Source organism: Mustela lutreola, chromosome 7 (assembly GCF_030435805.1).
Source record: "Mustela lutreola isolate mMusLut2 chromosome 7, mMusLut2.pri, whole genome shotgun sequence".
Lineage (NCBI taxonomy): Eukaryota > Metazoa > Chordata > Mammalia > Carnivora > Mustelidae > Mustela > Mustela lutreola.
This window is the reverse complement of record NC_081296.1, coordinates 143,469,815-143,486,269: the sequence shown is the minus strand read 5'-3', so window position 1 is coordinate 143,486,269 and position 16,455 is coordinate 143,469,815. Positions and strand designations below refer to the sequence as shown.

General features: G+C 48.5%; 1 protein-coding gene and 1 long non-coding RNA gene across 3 annotated transcripts; both read right to left on the bottom strand.

Moving 5' to 3' along the window:
* Positions 1–1,081: 1,081 nt before the first annotated feature.
* On the bottom strand, positions 1,082–4,932 carry LOC131835391 (uncharacterized). 2 transcript variants are annotated; one of them, XR_009355174.1, is made up of 2 exons: positions 4,369–4,932; positions 1,082–1,305 (listed from the first exon to the last, which is right to left on the bottom strand). It is a non-coding gene; the product is annotated as an uncharacterized LOC131835391 (long non-coding RNA). The 2 variants fall into 2 exon arrangements; XR_009355173.1 differs by having other exon boundaries at positions 1,082–1,222.
* Positions 4,933–5,455: 523 nt separating this feature from the next.
* Positions 5,456–14,762, bottom strand: SERPINA4 (serpin family A member 4). The gene is made up of 5 exons (XM_059183012.1): positions 14,654–14,762; positions 12,287–12,952; positions 7,947–8,220; positions 6,944–7,103; positions 5,456–5,992 (listed from the first exon to the last, which is right to left on the bottom strand). Exons 2-5 carry the CDS (start codon positions 12,933–12,935, stop codon positions 5,792–5,794), a joined length of 1,284 nt encoding a protein of 427 aa, XP_059038995.1. The 5' UTR covers positions 12,936–12,952; positions 14,654–14,762; the 3' UTR covers positions 5,456–5,791.
* Between the last annotated feature and the right edge of the window lie 1,693 nt (positions 14,763–16,455).

Genomic DNA, 16,455 nt, shown 5'->3' with positions numbered 1-16,455 from the left:
AGGAGGAGACTGAACTCAGCTTTAGTCTAGAGCCTAACACGGTCGCTACCAGATATCGAGCACTTGCTTTGTCTTCACTGCCCTCCCAATGCGCAGGAAGGTGGGTACTAGTATACCCATTGAATCAGTGGGCAGGCAGAAGCAGAGAGAAGTTAGGTAATCAGCCCAAAGTCACACAGCTAATAAAGAGAAGCATTAGCAAGAAGAAAGCTAGGTCTTTTCTGTCCATTGTGCTATGTGATGTTGCAAAAGTCCCTTTCTTCAGAACCTAGAGATTCCTAAAATATGCTCTGTAGGGTGGAAATCGTACTACCCACCTGTGGTGGTCATCTTCCCCCCAAAGATAGCCACGTCCTAATGCCCAGGATCTGTGCATCTTCCCTTATATGAAAAAGGGGACTTTGCAGCTGGGACAAAGTTAAGGATCTTGAAGTGTGGCGGGGGCTAGCACAGATTACCCAAGTAGGTCTTAAACATAATCACAGGGGTCCTTCTAAGTGAAGGCCATGGGAAACCAGAATCAGAAGAAGCAAAGTGATCATGGAAGCAGGAGAAGACCATGCGATGCGGGGATGCTGAGGAGGTGTGATGGGCAAGGATCTCCAGAAGGAAGCCCTGCTAACTCTTGATGTTGACCCAGTGAGACCTGTTTTGGACTTTGGACCCTTAGGAATTATAGGAGAATAAATGTGTGCTGTTTTAAGTCACTAAGTTTGTATTAATTAGTTATAGCAGGAATAGGAAATGAATGCAATATTCCCCAAATGGATATTGGATATAAATGGATATTGGGAAGACGGGACTGACCACAATAGGAAGGACTTCTCCAGCTCTGTGTGCAGTTCCTGGAGGCAACCCATGACCTGCATCTAAGCCCGTGTTATAAAGAATATCTTGAGAATTTGGGGAAAGTCTGTGGCCACCCCAACTTCCCCTTGTGGCTCAGAAAAGGCTCTGAAGGAAGGGGGCAGAGACTGGGTAGGTTCCAAAGAGAAAGGTTTGGCGGGGGGGTGAGGTCTCAGGGCACGGTGACTCATGTTTAGCCCACTGGGGCTCCCATAACAGAATGCCATAGACTGGGGGACTTAAACAGCAGAATTTATTTTCTCACATTTCTGGAGGCTAGAAGTCTGAGATCAAGGTGACATGAGATTTGGTTTCTGGTGAGATGTCTCTTCCTGGCTTATAGATGGCACCTTCTGACTGTGTGATCACATGGGCTCTTTGGGCGTAAGGAGAGAGAGAAGGCAAGAGGCAGCTCTGGTGTCTTTATAAGAAAATCCTCTTTGTATAAGGACACCATTCCTGTGGGATTAAAGCCCAGCCCTGAGGACTCATCTAACTATAATCACCTTCCCCAAAAGTCCCCATCTCTAAATACAGTCACGTTAAAGGTTAGGACTTCAACATGTGAATTTTGAGGGGACACACTTAAGTCCATAACAGCCCCAGTGAGAGAGTAGGATGGGCTGGTGGCCATAAAATGGGAATTTAAAGGACTCAATAGGTCATGATAGATTTATTTTTCCATTAACACCAAGAGCGGCAGAGAATGCCATCTTAATAGGTGAGTTTTTCCCTGGGCATAGGTGGGTTCTGTTCATCCCACTGAGGGCTACAATGCTGAGCAGAAATGCCTTTAATGAAACGGGGTCCATTACTGACCCACCTGCCTGGACCCCGACACCATAAGGCCACTTCACCTGTTCAGGAGACCTGCGGCGTAAGAAGATGTGACTTGCTCTAGAGGACAGGGTTGTGACAAAAGATGAAATGTGAGACTAGTTAGCATCTGTGGGGCACCAAAGACATGTGCTCTACATATAATAACTCATCTAAAGCTCGAAACGGGCTTCTGTGTTAGGTAGCATCATCGCCATTTTACAGATAAGGGAACTGACACATAGAATACCCCATGCCCCATACTATTATGGGTTGAACTGTGTCCCCCCCAAATTGAAGTCCTTGCCATTTTACAGATAAGGGAACTGAGGCACAGAATATCCCGTGCCCCATACTGTTAGAGGTTGAACTGTGTCTCCCCCAAACTGAAGTCCTAACCTCCATCATAACCATAAGGTTAACCTTATTTGAATATAGGGTCATTGCAGACAGAATCAGTTAAGATGAAATCATCCTGAAGGGGGTGGACCCTTGATCCCTATGACCAGTATCCTGATAGAAAGGGGCAATCTGGGCACAGACACACACAGAGAATGCCACAGATGGCCGGCAAACAGCCAGAAGCTGGGAGAGAGGTCCGGAACACATGCTCCCTTCCAGCCCTCAGAAAGAACTGCCCTGCCAACGCGTTGGTCTGGGACTTCCAGCCTCCTGAACTCTGACATAATCCATTTCTGTTGGTTAAAGCACCCAGTTTGCGGTAATTCGTACCGACAGACCTAACAAGCTAATACACGCATACATTGGTGGCGGCCAGATTAAAACCCAGACATTCTGGCTCCAAAGTCTGGGTTCCATACCTGGGAATTCTGTGGCTTCTTGATACCTCCCAGGAACATGCGCACCAGGCCCCTCTCCCCACAGGTGTTCAGAGCAGGGAGCATGGCAGCCACTGGTCTTTGCTCTGCCACTTATGAAAGAGGCACCTCACCTTCCCAGGCAGCCAGGGATGAAACAGGCTCCTTCCTGCCCCTCACCTGCCACACTGAGTCCAAGCCAGGGGCTCCTAGATCTGTAGCTCCATGGGACCCCATGTCCACCCTCTCCTCTCTGCTGCTACGGCTGCTGGGGGTGGGGCTCTGTGCCCACTTATGGGGTGGGGAGTGGGAAATGAGATCCGGAGAGGTCAAGTGCCTGCCCCACGGCACAGGGATAGAGGGGAAGCTGGGGCTGCGTCCTGCCTTGTTTCCACCCAGATTTCAAGTGCCTCCCCCTCCACTGGGGAGACCCCCTGTTTTCCCGGCCAGCCTCGTCACTATGTGCTGAATGGCAGAAAGAAAACGGAGAGAGCCCACGCGGCATCTCCACACCCACTTAAGAGAGCCATGCACACGCATCCTTCCACGGGCCCTAATGCTCGTAGTGCTCCCATCACCGCCCTCTGCCCTCCTGCTGCTAAGTGCAGGAAGCTTCCATTTTTCCTCTGGAAGAGACCTACTGAAATCACAAATGCATGTGGCCCCTCGGAGCACTGAACGCTGGTCCCCGGGAAGCGGGTTCCCCAAGGGGCATAACAAGTACTACCCAAGGAGGGGACCCCATAAGGGAGCAGCACAGGAGAAGAGAAGGAGACCAGGGCACCACTCTGGGGGGGTAAGTTGCCCTGCCTGGAGTCTTTTTTTTTTTTTTTTAATTGATTTCTGGGTTTCATGTTCCAAAAGGGCATTTAGAAATCTGAGAAGTTGGCATAAATATTTACCCAATCAATGCCAGGGATGAGTCAAGGGGGTGGTGCAGAACAAACAGCTCGTTCAGGGCTCGTTTAGCCCTTGTTCAGGGCACAGCATTTTCCATTCATTCATTCATTCATTCATTCACCAAATAGCAGCTGAGCCTCAGCCACACACCAGACCGTACAATCCACCCAGGGGCCAGGTTCTGGGGTGAATGAAGGGAACGCAGGTTGAACAGAGCCCTGCCTTCCAGATGTTCTGTCTAATCAGGGTCAGGGGAGCAAAGACTACTGTCCACCCACCACGTTTGATGGTAAGATGGCAGTCCGCCTTGGGGAGGGCGTGAGGCATTTGTAGGAAATCCTGGCAGATTCTCAGAGATGGGGAAGGGGGCTCTCTGGAGACAGGGAGCCTGCAGGGAGCAAAGGCCTGGAGGCTATACGGACAGCCTGGGGAAACAGCACGTTTCCGTGTCTGATGTCACTGGACATGAGAGTGCAGGAGGAGGGACTGAGGTAGGAGAGGCAGGTGGGGACCCGGTCGGGAGGGCATGGACTGTGGGTATTGGATCACAAGCTTTATCTTGTTGGCAATAGGGAGCCACTGAGGGCTTCCAAGCTGGAGAGGGACAGACTTCATCAGAATACAGAAGCATCCCTCTCGACTGGACTGAGGGTGACGGCTCTGCTTTCCTCCCCTTCATCACACCCAGGCTTCATGTTCCCACGCCTCTGGGCCATACCAGGACCAGACCCTTTCACCCGACGGGCTTGAATCCACCCACCCATCTGCCTCCATAGGGACAGAGTGGGCAGTGTCAACCTGGGCTGGACTTCAGCTCCTGCCTGGCTCTTAAAAGCCAGAATTCAACTTCCCAGCAAGTGCAGGGGAAAATAGACCAATATTTTCAGTAATGTAGCTGCTTTTCAGCCAACCAAACCAGGGGATAGAAAGGAGGGTCTGCACTCCTCTGAGCCTGGGAGGGCACAGGGTCCTGTAGCATTTCCAGTACCTTGTCGGTGTAGCTCAGGGCCGTTACGACGAGCTCAGCACTTTCCTCCTCTGGGACTTTCCTTTGCCAGTGTTGTTTCCAGGCTGTCCTGTCCAGTTCAGGGTTGTGCTTTAGAAGCCAAGGGAGAGAACCTCAAAATCTCCCCTTCCCATCCTCTCTAACTTCCTTCCACAACAGCGTTTCCACCATAAGCTCTTGCCCTAGATATTGGTTTCCTGGTTTTCCAAGATCTTATTCTTGTATCTGTAGCATGATGTGGGCTGGGGACCACCTCCCATAAAGCCTGGACCATTGTGACTCTGGATCCGTCGTCTCAATGCTAGAGATGATGCATAGCCTGTCTCTCTCCAGGCGCCAGGGGAAATCAGGGTTCATGACTGCAAGACTCTTGGCCTCTGACACCCTGGCCTACAAGAACACCCCAGGGCCCGGCTGGGGAAATGCATTTGCCACACATTCCCGAGATTCAGGACAAACACAGCCAGGGGCGGCCGGCCTGCCTCTTCCTGTGGGAAGAATAGAGCTTTCTTCTCTGAGACTCTGTGTAAACTCTGGCTCAGAGAATTCACCCCACATAGTACAGACATCTCAGTGGGGCCATCTGGGTCAGTCCATATCAGTCAGACCCAAGAAGGGAAGAAATTGGCCTGAGGCCCAGAGCTGATCAACAGAAGAGCAGGATGTAAGTACGGGCCCCCAGGCTCCAACCTCTGTTCTTCCTTCTTTCTGTTGTGCATCTTGGCCGTTGTGACCTTGTGTTGATCTGTTGTGACCTTGGCCATTGATCCTGGGGGACTGGCCCCATCTCCAAAGCCAAAGGAAGGGACAGTGCCTGTGCCACCCTGGGGGAGAGGGGAGCTGCCTGCCTTGCTGAGCCTTCCTCAGTAGGTTGCTATGGCGACTACTTTGATGCTTTCCCAGTGAAAGCCTTCAGAGCCCCTGCTCTAGAAATAAGGCGTCCGCTCTGCTGGGGACAGCCAGCTGCCGACATTGCTCCCCCCCCTTCCATATACACCTTACCAAGCCACTGGAACTTGGGACGTCTCACCCCCATGTCCAAGGCAGGGCAGAGCAAACCCCAAAAGGATGGAGAACAGGGATGCATTTATTGAGTATCTACTATGTGCAAGGCACCAAAACAGTTTCCTCATAGCCATCATTGTATTTAATCCCTTCAACCACCTAGCAGAATTTCTGCCACTATCCAGGGCGGTGCTCAAAGAGGTGAGATGATCTGCCCTGAGAGCTGGGTGTCTAGTCCACACTTATCTTGTACCACCTATGTCTCTCACCCTCACCAACAGCTTCTGTCCAGTATCTCAGGATCTTCTGTGTCCTCCACTCCAAACACAGAGCTGCTCACACCAAGTCCCCCCTGGGCCACATCATCCTGCATGTAACAGAATAGGCAGCCCTGGGAGGGCTATGGTTTCGTGGGGTTGACCACCTTGCCCAGGAAGACGATGCTCTGGCTGTTGGTGGAAAAGATCACCACGAGGAAGGGCCGGTTGAACCGAAGGACTCTGCGATTGTGCTGGGCAGACATAAAGGTCACAAAGCTGCCAGTGGCCGCTGCTGCCTGGGTGCCAACCTCATCCACCTCCAGAATGGCTTTGTGAAAACTCTGGGAAGGAAATCACAAGGGTTACCTCTAAGAGAACATGAATCAGAACTTAGGGAAGCCTGGACGAACCAGAGATCACTGGAGACCAACACTGCAGGCCACTTCCTGGGGATCCCACAGCAAGAATGTCTACACTGGGGAGATCTGTGAGCTGTATGACTTCTTATTTATAGGAATAATTGTTTCATTTTTTAAAAAAGATTCTGTTTATTTATTTGACAGAGAGAGAGCACAAGCAGGCAAAGTGGCAGGCAGAGGGAGAGGGAGAAGCAGACTCCCCACTGAGCAGAGACCTTGATGCAGGGCTCAGTCCCAGGACCCTGGGGTCATGACCTGAGTGGAAGGCAGACTCCTAACTGACTGAGCCATCCAGGTGCCCCTCAGAATAACTATTTCTATCAGCAGCTAAACACTTACTATGTGCCTAGGGCTCTTTTTAAGTCTTCATAACCATCCTAGAAGGTTGATATATTACGGCTGTTTTGCAGACCCAGACATTCACTCACCCTTCAATGACATAAGAGGAAGATCTGGAATTAAACTCTGCAACCCAAGGCTCTACCCTGGCATGCACTTCTGTCTTCTTAACTAAAGTCATAGGTCTCTTTCTCCTATCGAAGCGATCTCTGATACACACACCCCGGCCAACCTCGTCGGTATCTTCCCTCTATTTTACCAATGCGTTTGTCTATGCATTGTGATCTGTGAAGCCCACTTTGCTGTGACAACTCCCTGAGGACAGCGGGGGGATGAACGTGGGATCCCCAGTGCCAAGTACCATGCCAGCATGGGAGTGGGCTGGTTCCAGGATGTCCATGTCTGCAGATGGCTGAATGAAACCCAGGCTCTGAGATTTCACATGGGACAGAGAGAATACCCATAGCCCAGCAGTCCCCAAAGGGCAGAAGTTCCCTACCAAGTCTCCAGGCATGGAGGGCCACGATGACTTACCTTGGACACCCGCAATCTCCGCTCTTCAGTGATGCCGGAGAGGTCAACCTCCTTTGAGAACAGGTTCATGAAACCCATCTTCGGCAAAATCTGATCTAACTGATAGGAGCCAGAAATGGAGAACTTGGGGAAATGTAGCTCGAGCTTCTTATAAAAATACCTGAAGGAGGCATGGGGTTACACAAGTGAGGTATCCCAGAGCACTATGCTCCTCTTGACTGCACCCTCTAGTTGACCCCACTCACTGCATCTGACTTTGCTCCAGTGTCTCCAGGGACTTAAGGCCAGGCCCCTTAGCTCTCAAGACTGCTCTCTGCAGAAACTCCCTTGGGAGATCATCTTCAGCAGAGGGGGCTTTCTGTGGGCAGGCCAGGTGCCTAGGGTGATAAAGTCTTCCTGTGTGGTAGCTTTCCCTTCACCTCTGTTGGGGTCCTATGGTTTTCACTTACATGGGACCAGATGATTTCTTTGGCTAGAATTCCTCTGTCACATGAGCTGTGCGAATTCTCCATCCACATGTGGCCTTAGACTGAGGCCCTTATCTATGGGCCCTCATCTATAAATCTGAGACCCTTATCTATAAATTTTTCCCATTTATAGCCCCAGGGTGATAGAAAACTACTTCCCTGGATGGGTGGATGGAATCTTTTGAAGTCCCTCTGTGCTAGGAACCTTGACGGGAGGTCTACCCACTCACTGCACAGTTGGGCAGACCCTCAGAGAGCCAGTGTCACCTCACCCAAGTCTTGTGTGCTGTAAGGGCTACATCTAGAAACAGGAATCTTAACTCCTAGCCTGGTTCTCTTTTCACTAATGGGGTAAAAATCGTATTTCAGATATAACAAGAGAGTTCATTAGCGAGGGAAACCCATGGAAAGTCTTAAAGCAAGTAAGAATTCTTTCATAATTTGACAACACCCCCATGTAGGGCACTGGCCTTCCTTAGAAGGGTCCATCTGAAGGGCAGTGCTGTAGACTCAACACCACAGGTCACATTGATCACCTCTTCTGAAGCAAGTTGTTCCACCTTGTTAGCATCTCTGGAGTCAAGACCTCCTCCACATGAGCCATTTTCCCTTGGTCCGGAAGGATGAAAAAGGCCACCATGTTTCCTTGGTAATCCATCCGCAGCACCGAGCAGGGCAAGAATCGGTCATGAAGATACCAGTGGTGCTGTGTGTCCTGCAGCATCATAGGTACCTTGACGACAGTATTCTCATCGACGTGGAAGTCTTGGGTAGTGGTCATCGAGGGAACAAATGGTTTCTCCCACAGAGCTGAAAGGAAGATGGAAAGAAGGTACAGGGCACCTGGGGACCAGCAGGCCAACCGTCTAGCCAAGGGAGTGTCTCTCCCACAGCTGTGGAGATGCCCCCCTTACTATTTCATCACGGTGTACCACTTAAGTCCTTCAAAACCTGACCTGCTATGAAATGGATTCTCTCAGGGCTCATTTAGATTCTAAAATGGGAGATACAAAAGGATATCAGCAACGTTGTTTCATGTCTTCACCATTTTAAAAAAAATAATTTATTTACTTATTTGTTTTAGAGAGAGAGCAAGAGAGAGTGCAAGAACAGGGAGGGATGGGGGAGAAAGAGGGGAAAAGAATCTCAAGCAGACTCTGCACTGAGCATGGAGCCAGACACAGGGCTTGGCACTATGACCCTGAGATCATGACCTGAGCTGAAACCAAGAGTCAGACACTTAACCAACTGAGTCACCCAGGCACCTCAGGTCTTTACCATTTAATTTACATTGCCAACCTGATGTTTATGTAGTTGTAGCTTATTATGACTTTGTAGTGTACTTTCTTGGTTAAAAATGAGGTTGAGCAATCTTTTGTATGTTTATTGACCAACAAAATGTCCCCCCCACCTCTTTTTTTTTTTTTTTTTTTTTTTTTTTTTTGTTACATCAGTGCTAGTTCATGTTCCTCCCCTGTATTTGTGTAGGGTTGTTTCTTAGTGGTTTGCAGGATTCCTTTCTGAACACTAGTTGTCTATCAGTTGTGTGAGTTGTAAATCCCTTGTCTCTCTCTCTCTGACTTGCCTTTTCACTCTAGTAATGGTGTGTTTTGGTGATTAAAATTCTTAACTTAAATGCAGTGGACATATTAGTCTTTGTGGTTAGGACTTCTGTGTCTTGTTTAAGACAACTTTCCCTTCAAGATCATGAAGATACTCTCCTACATGATATTCTAGGAGATTTAGTCTTCCCTTTTGCAAAAAGGACTATACTCCACCTAGAATAAAAACTTACTGTTGGTTGAAAGGAGGGATCCAAACCCATTCTTTTCCCCTTGTGGGTACCTAGCTGTCCCAGCACCAGTGTTCCATCATGGCAGTGGGGGGCGGGGAATGCCAGCTTTGACAAATACCATAGGTCTCTCTATCTATCTGTATCTATCCATGGGGCCACTTCTGGACTCTATTCTGGCCTCACTATTCTGTCCCATTAGTCTATTTGTACTTCACAGCCTAAATTAATATAGATTTATGATAAGTCTCACCCTCTGTTAGGTAAATTTTCCCATCTTAACTATTCTTGGCCTTTTGCACCTCCATATACAGATTAGAATCAGCTTATTATCTGCCACCAAAAAAAAAAATCTTTTAGGCTTTTGATTGGGATTGCATTAAATATTTAGATTAATTCATGAGAAAATTGACGTCTTTACATATTAAGTCTTCCTTTTCATGAACATAGTATATCTGTACTTTTGAAAATTTAAGTCTAATATCTCTCAAGATAATCTTCTCTACAGAGATCCTATGCATCTTTTGTTTGTCTTCTTCTAGGTACTTTTCAGTTTTGAAGGTAAGCCACAGTTGTTCTCCCCTTTACCATGTGAGAGTAAGAGAGTAAGGCCTGGGGCTAAATTTACATCCTGAAGTGTTGGGTAAGACATCTCAATCTCCTTCCTATTTTTTTTTAAAGATTTTATTTATTTATTTGACAGAGAGAAATCACAAGTAGATGGAGAGGCAGGCAGAGAGAGAGAGAGAGAGGGAAGCAGGCTCCCTGCTGAGCAGAGAGCCCGATGCGGGCCTCGATCCCAGGACCCTGAGATCATGACCTGAGCCGAAGGCAGCGCTTAACCCACTGAGCCACCCAGGCGCCCTCTCCTTCCTATTTTTAGGGAACCTCTCACTCTCAGGCCGACAACACTAGCCCAACTGGAGCTAAGTCTCTTTCAGGAAGAGAGCACCCAAACCCTTCTTTATATTCAGAGCTTTGGGTAGATTGATGGTGTATACTATACATTTAAATTACATTGATGGTGTGTACTCTACATTGAAATGGCTCTATAAAATATTGTGCAGCCATTAAAGTGAGATCTAAATAACATTTTCAATAGCATAAAGCTGTGCGTGCACACACACATGCACACACACAAATGCATGTAAAACCTAGTAAATCTGAATGAAGTCTGTAGATTGCACCAATGTCAATTTCCTGGTTTTGTTTTTGTATGACAGTTATGTGAGATGTTATCTAACCTGGATGAAAGGTACACAGGATCTCTCTGGACTATTTTTGCAACTTTTTAGAAGTTTATGGTCATTGCAGAATTAAAAAGGTTCTTGAAAAGGTTTTCAGTGGTACATAAATAATTCCATGTGTAGAATGCAAGCGATGACTGATTTGGCTGAATTGTTAGTCTGGGACTGTTTTCCAGAATCTGTTCCCTATACATTCTGGATTCAAGGTGGTTACAATTGTGAGATTGGGAGGTCAATGTGAATACAACCCTCACATGATGAAGGTCTTTCCAGGAAGATTGGATGATGGACAGACCTAGTGGAGCTCTCTGTCCTCCAGGTTGTCCATACTGTCCTCCAAGTTCATTGTCCAACATTAGCACTCCAGAGCAATGTGTCCCTAAGCCACTACCAGGTGCCTAGCATCGGCCTCTCCAAAGTTCCCCCTACATGGACCCACTGTGGTGGTTGGATGTGCCTGGCAAACAGATCCTTAATAAGGTCCAAACTTTCACCTGCACCAAGGACTTCAATTCCGATAACAATCCCCTTTCCCTTAATAATCGTGGTGTCTTTGATCCTCTGATGAAACACTGATGATACACACTGTACAAATCTGTCCCCATGCTGTGATTTCAACTGTTAATATACGTGTGTGAACAGAAGACAGGAATGAATTAGGTGAAAAAGTTAACACTGGTTGTCTTAGGGTTGTAGGATTATGGGTAATTTCTATTTCTTTTTTATATCTTTATGTGGTTTTTAAATTTTTTTATTTTTAAAGATTTTATTTATTTGAGAGAGACAGAGATAGGGGCAGAGATAGTGAGAAAGAGCACAAGTGGGGAGAAGAAGGAGAAGCAGGCTCCCTAGTGAGAAGGGAGTCCAATGCGGGACTCAATCCCAGGACCCTGAGATCATGACCTGAGCTGAAGGCAGACTCTTAACTGACTGCGCCACCCAGGCTCCCCCTTTATGTGTTTTCAAGGGTCTTTGAAATGAGCACTGTTATCATTAGATAAATTACAATTACTCTAATTATTTATTGAGAATATATAATTGTCAGAGATTAACAAACCTCTTTTGCAAAGGGCCAGAAGGCAAATATTTTAGGCTGTATGGCAACTGTTTATCTCTGTGGCTGTGTGAAAGCAGCCAGAGACAATACATAAATGAGTGGGCATGGTTGTATGCCAATAAAACTTTATTGACTAAAACAAATGGCCCATCAGATGTGGCTGGGGGCAGCAGTTTGCCTATCCCTTTAGATCCTCTTCTAAGTAGTACACAAAAATGTCACATAATTTGATCCTCAAAACAAAACCTTGAAGGAAGGACTCTTATTATCCTTACTTCATGCAAACAACCTGCCCTGCTTACATCATTGGTAAGTGACAGAGCTTCTCTATGAACCCAGCAGTTCACCTTATGCATTTCATACATTACTGTTACAAAGAAAATAAGAATATATGTCTAAAGGCATGAGGAATCTCAATACTACACAATCTTAAATACCTGATGCTCTCACGTGAATCTGCTAAGGATTGCTTGACCCTATCTGACCCCATCCATCCACTTTCTCTTTTTTAAATACTTAATCCATCCACAAATCAGAAGAAGAGAGAAGCTAGAGGATCTACCAACAAACCGAGTCTTACCTTTTTTTTTTTTTTTTTAAGATTTTATTTATTTATCAGAGAGAGAGAGCAAGCACAGGCAGACAGAGGCAGAGGGAGAAGCAGGCTCCCTGCCGGGCAAGGAGCCGATGCGGGACTCGATCCCAGGACGCTGGGATCATGACCTGAGCCAAAGGCAGCTGCTTAACCAACTGAGCCACCCAGGCGTCCCCGAGTCTTACCTTTGAAGTAAATGTAATTCACCAGCACCATTGTGATGTCCGTGCTCAGGTGGCTGACCAAATCCACAATCTTTCCTTGAGTTTCCTCTTTGACGTGGTCATTGATGAGCTGGGTGGTACCCACAGAATTGTGGAAGTCAGTGAGGAAGAGTTTGGATTCATAGAAGGTCATGCTGTCATTAAGAAATCCCGGAAGGATCCGCAGGTCCTGGCTCAGGAACAGGGCGTTGCCCATGTGCATCTCCAGCCCGTTGCCCGGGAGGTGGAGAGTGTGCAGGAGGTGCTGGAAGCCCCGGTGGATGTCCTGCTCAGACAGCTCCGTAAGGTTGAAGCCCAGACCCTCAAGGATCTGGGTCTGGCTGTGGGAGCGGGCCCCCAGGGACAGCATGGCATAGGAGGCAGAGATGCTCAGTGGGGAGAAGAATATGTTGCTCCCAGGACTTTGGGAAGCCATCAGGTGGTAGAAATGGAGAGCAAAGGCTGTATTGCCTGGGGCAATCTTGAGGCTGGGGGAGCCCTCACCTGTGCTTGAAGCCTCCTGATGGGGGTTGCCCGTATGTTCCTGGCGATAGTGCTCAGGGTTCACTTGACCATGACAAAGGACCAGCAGTCCGGCCAGAAGGAAGGGCAGGAGGTCGGCAAGATGCATCTTCTGAGCTTTCCCAACTATAGGAGGAAAGAGAGTACCCAGGCAATTCCCCTACAGAACACTCAACCCTACTGAGAAGTCGGGCAAGAGCAGCGTGATAAGTGACACCATGGACTTGTGCAGATGACCCTGCAGGAGGCTAGCAAACACCTGGCACTTTCCCAGAGTGTGGCAAAGATCATATTCTGCAGCAGTGCTTTAGATGAACAAAGCCTGCTCCACATGACCACCCCCTGCATTTCCCATCCTTCTCAGCTCTTTGAGGCACTCGCCTCTTTTCTCATCCCAGAGACTCCAAAAATGACTTCATCAGATCACCTAACTGGTAAGTGTCTGAGCTAGAGCACAAAGTCTCCAGACTCAGCCTGGAGCTCTTGTTACGATTCATGCTTATTCCTTCATCCCAGGGACCCACTGCAGCAAAACACCAAAGGTTATTTTAACTTCTACTCCACCAACACCCGTTGTGTGCTTTACAGTTTACAACATCATTTTAACGCCATTTTGTTTGACCCTCTTATCTCGGTAAAGGTCAGTAGAATGGGCATTCCTACCATCTCTCCATGCAGATAAGATCTCTGATGTTCAAAAACTGATCTGTCCAAAGTCCCAGGAAAAGGACTGGTCTCTTCTCCTAGTAAATTTCACCTTCCCAAAACAGGGTGCTCAATTTTCCACACCAAATCTGCCCTGCTGCCCTGGTTCTCAGCCCCAAACCCGGTTGTCATCCCTAACCTGTGTCTGGCTCTCCACCGCCCCACCTCGTTCAATCTTTCTGTATGTCTGGCAGGGTCTTCCCATGACCCCTGAGCCTCTCCACTGCTGTGACCCTCACTCAGGCCTCCAGCGTCATTCACCCAGACCAGGGGTCAGAAAACTTTTCCTGCAAAGGGCCAGAGACTAAACGTCTTTGGCTCTGGGGGCCATACAGTCATGTTACAGCTGCCCAGCTTGGCTGTGTTGGCTGGGAAGAGGTCACCCACAAGGCCTGCTTGTGTGCGGCTGGGTTCTGGTGAAACTTTATTTATGGACAATAAAATGTGAATTTCATATGCTTTTCATGGGTCACAAAATATTGTCCTCCTTTTAATTTTTTCCTACCATTTACAAATTTTGCATTTATTTTTATATCTTATATTTATGTTATATCTTGCATTCTTAGTTCAGGGGCAAGAAAAAAACAGGCAATGGGCAAGATTTGACCCACAAGCCACCATTTGCTGAGCCCTGACTTAGACCACTGTTGCTTCCTACCTGGTCTTCTCTTCTGTTTCCCACCTAAGAGTTGGAGTGACCACTTCACGCACCAACTTCACACCCATCCCCAAAGCATGGCTTCCTACCAAGCTATAGTACCTTCTCCTGCCCTAACCTTCACACGTATTTCTCCCTGGCTTTGCAGCAAGCTACCCAGAATTCCACTCTGCCAGGCACCCTCCGAAAGCACCTGGATCAGGAGCCAGAAGACCTGGGTCCTAAGTCAGGTGTGGCCTTGCATGAGGCTGTTTCTGGGCCTGGTACCAGTTCCCCCACTGGTGCAATGAGAAGGTTGTGCAATCACGCGTAAGGGTCTTTCCAGCTAGGAGGTGTCACCTCTGGGTCATTCCTGGTCTTAGCACTGGAGTTCTTATGCTCCAGAAGCCCCAGTCCTGGGCAAACTGGGATGATTATCACCCTCCCTTTCAAGTCTCAACTGTGGCCCTCAGAGCGTTACTCACGGTCAGTCCTGGTATGGCCCCCGAGGCAGCTGTCTGAGTGCTACAGGAAGCCGAGGAACATGGCCTGGCTTTATGAAGCCCAGGAAGGTTGGCAGAACCTGTCCGCTCCACCAGCACTGCCTGCCACCTCCCCTATTAGGTAATTATTAATGAACAGATCTACGGGTACAGCATGGAGTCTCGACACAGAGAAACTCCCCTGAAAGCTGTCTCAACCCTCTCAGGGATGACCCCCTTCCCTCCAGGGGGACTCCAACAGAGTTCGCCCCTTGCTGTTTATGTCATGCACTGAGGTTTACCAGGCACATCCTTCTCCCTGAGGCCCAGGGGGCTCGTTAGTAGATGTGGTCTGCATGGTGCCTGTCATTGGCCATGTGAACTCAGGCACATCTATTCCCTTCTCTGGGTTTGTTGGGCCCCCCATCCCATCCACCACCACCTCTTATAAAATGAAGAGGTGGACCAGACTAGGGGCAGTGAACCCCAGTGCCTTCACAAACCTGGTAAGGCTGCTTCCAGGGTGACATAATGAGGAATGGTGGGCATGAGGAACTAGAGAGGGTTAGCTCTCTGCAATCATCAGGACCCATTAGGAGGGGTTAGATCCTGCCATGGGCCTTCAGTTTGCAATCCTGGACTATGTGATTGCCCAGACACCTTCCAGCTTTAAAGGTACATGAGTCAGTGACAGAACCCTCTGAGATGCCACATTTTGGCCTTCGAGGACAATGCAACCCAGGAGCAGGGGTGGCATGGGGTAGGAGCAAACCCCTCCATGGGCCAGGAATCCAACTGCACACTTCCTTTTTAATTATGGATCTTGAAGCTGCTTTATGTACAGCGATTGGTGAGCCTGGCACCCTTGGACCATTCGGGGGCAGTTGAATAGGGGGTGACATATAGCTGTTTCTTAAGCCTGATGGGGGTGGAAGAAATGTGGCCCTTTATGTCCTGAATGAGATGCCCTTGGCATTCAGGATTCTGTTAGTTGGCTTTTCTGAATGTGTCTGCAGGAGCTTGGGGCTTTGACTTCATTGGAATGTGTACCACTGAGCACCAAGATGGGCTGGGAGCCCAGAGCTGGGCAGAGCAGTGGCAGGGGCAGTACAAGCACAGGCTTGGAGGCAGCTGGCCTGAGGTCTCCATCCCAGCCTGTAGTTGGGCTCCAAGAAGTTCAGGGGCCACGTCCAAGTTCACACGACAGATATGCGTCAATACCAGGGCAAGAGAGGAACGTGCCATGCCAGGTAAGAGTGAAAACCCATTACCCACTTGCGTCCTCCTCTGTCACCACACACGTGCACACACACCCCAGGAGGAATGTCTTTATCCCGTTTTACAGATAAGAAAACAAAAGCACAGAGAAGTTGCCAGCTCAGATTCCAGGGTTAGAGCAAAGCCCGTGTTCTTTCTCTGCTGGGAGAAATCTGCTGTTCTTCTCGAATAATAGCTCTGGCTTTGTTCTCAGCAGCAACCTACTTGCTAGAACATGTGTGGCACACAGTAGGGGCTCCAACAATAGTCACTGAGTAAACGAATGAAGGCAAGATGGTGATGGGTTCTTGAGCATGAAAATCAATTATTCCCTTTCCGAAATCTGCAACTTGGGTTTTCCTTCCTTAGCCTGGCTTCTGCAGTGAGTTTCAGCTTGATGAAGCAGATTCCGGGGGGACAGTGTGTGCTTGGGACAGCTGGAAGGACATGTGCCCTGAACCCAGTGTGAGCTCATGGGGACTGCCCTTTGGCTCCTGGACTCTGCCCCTGCAATGGTCTGGACAGAGCTGGGCTTTGAAGTCAGACAG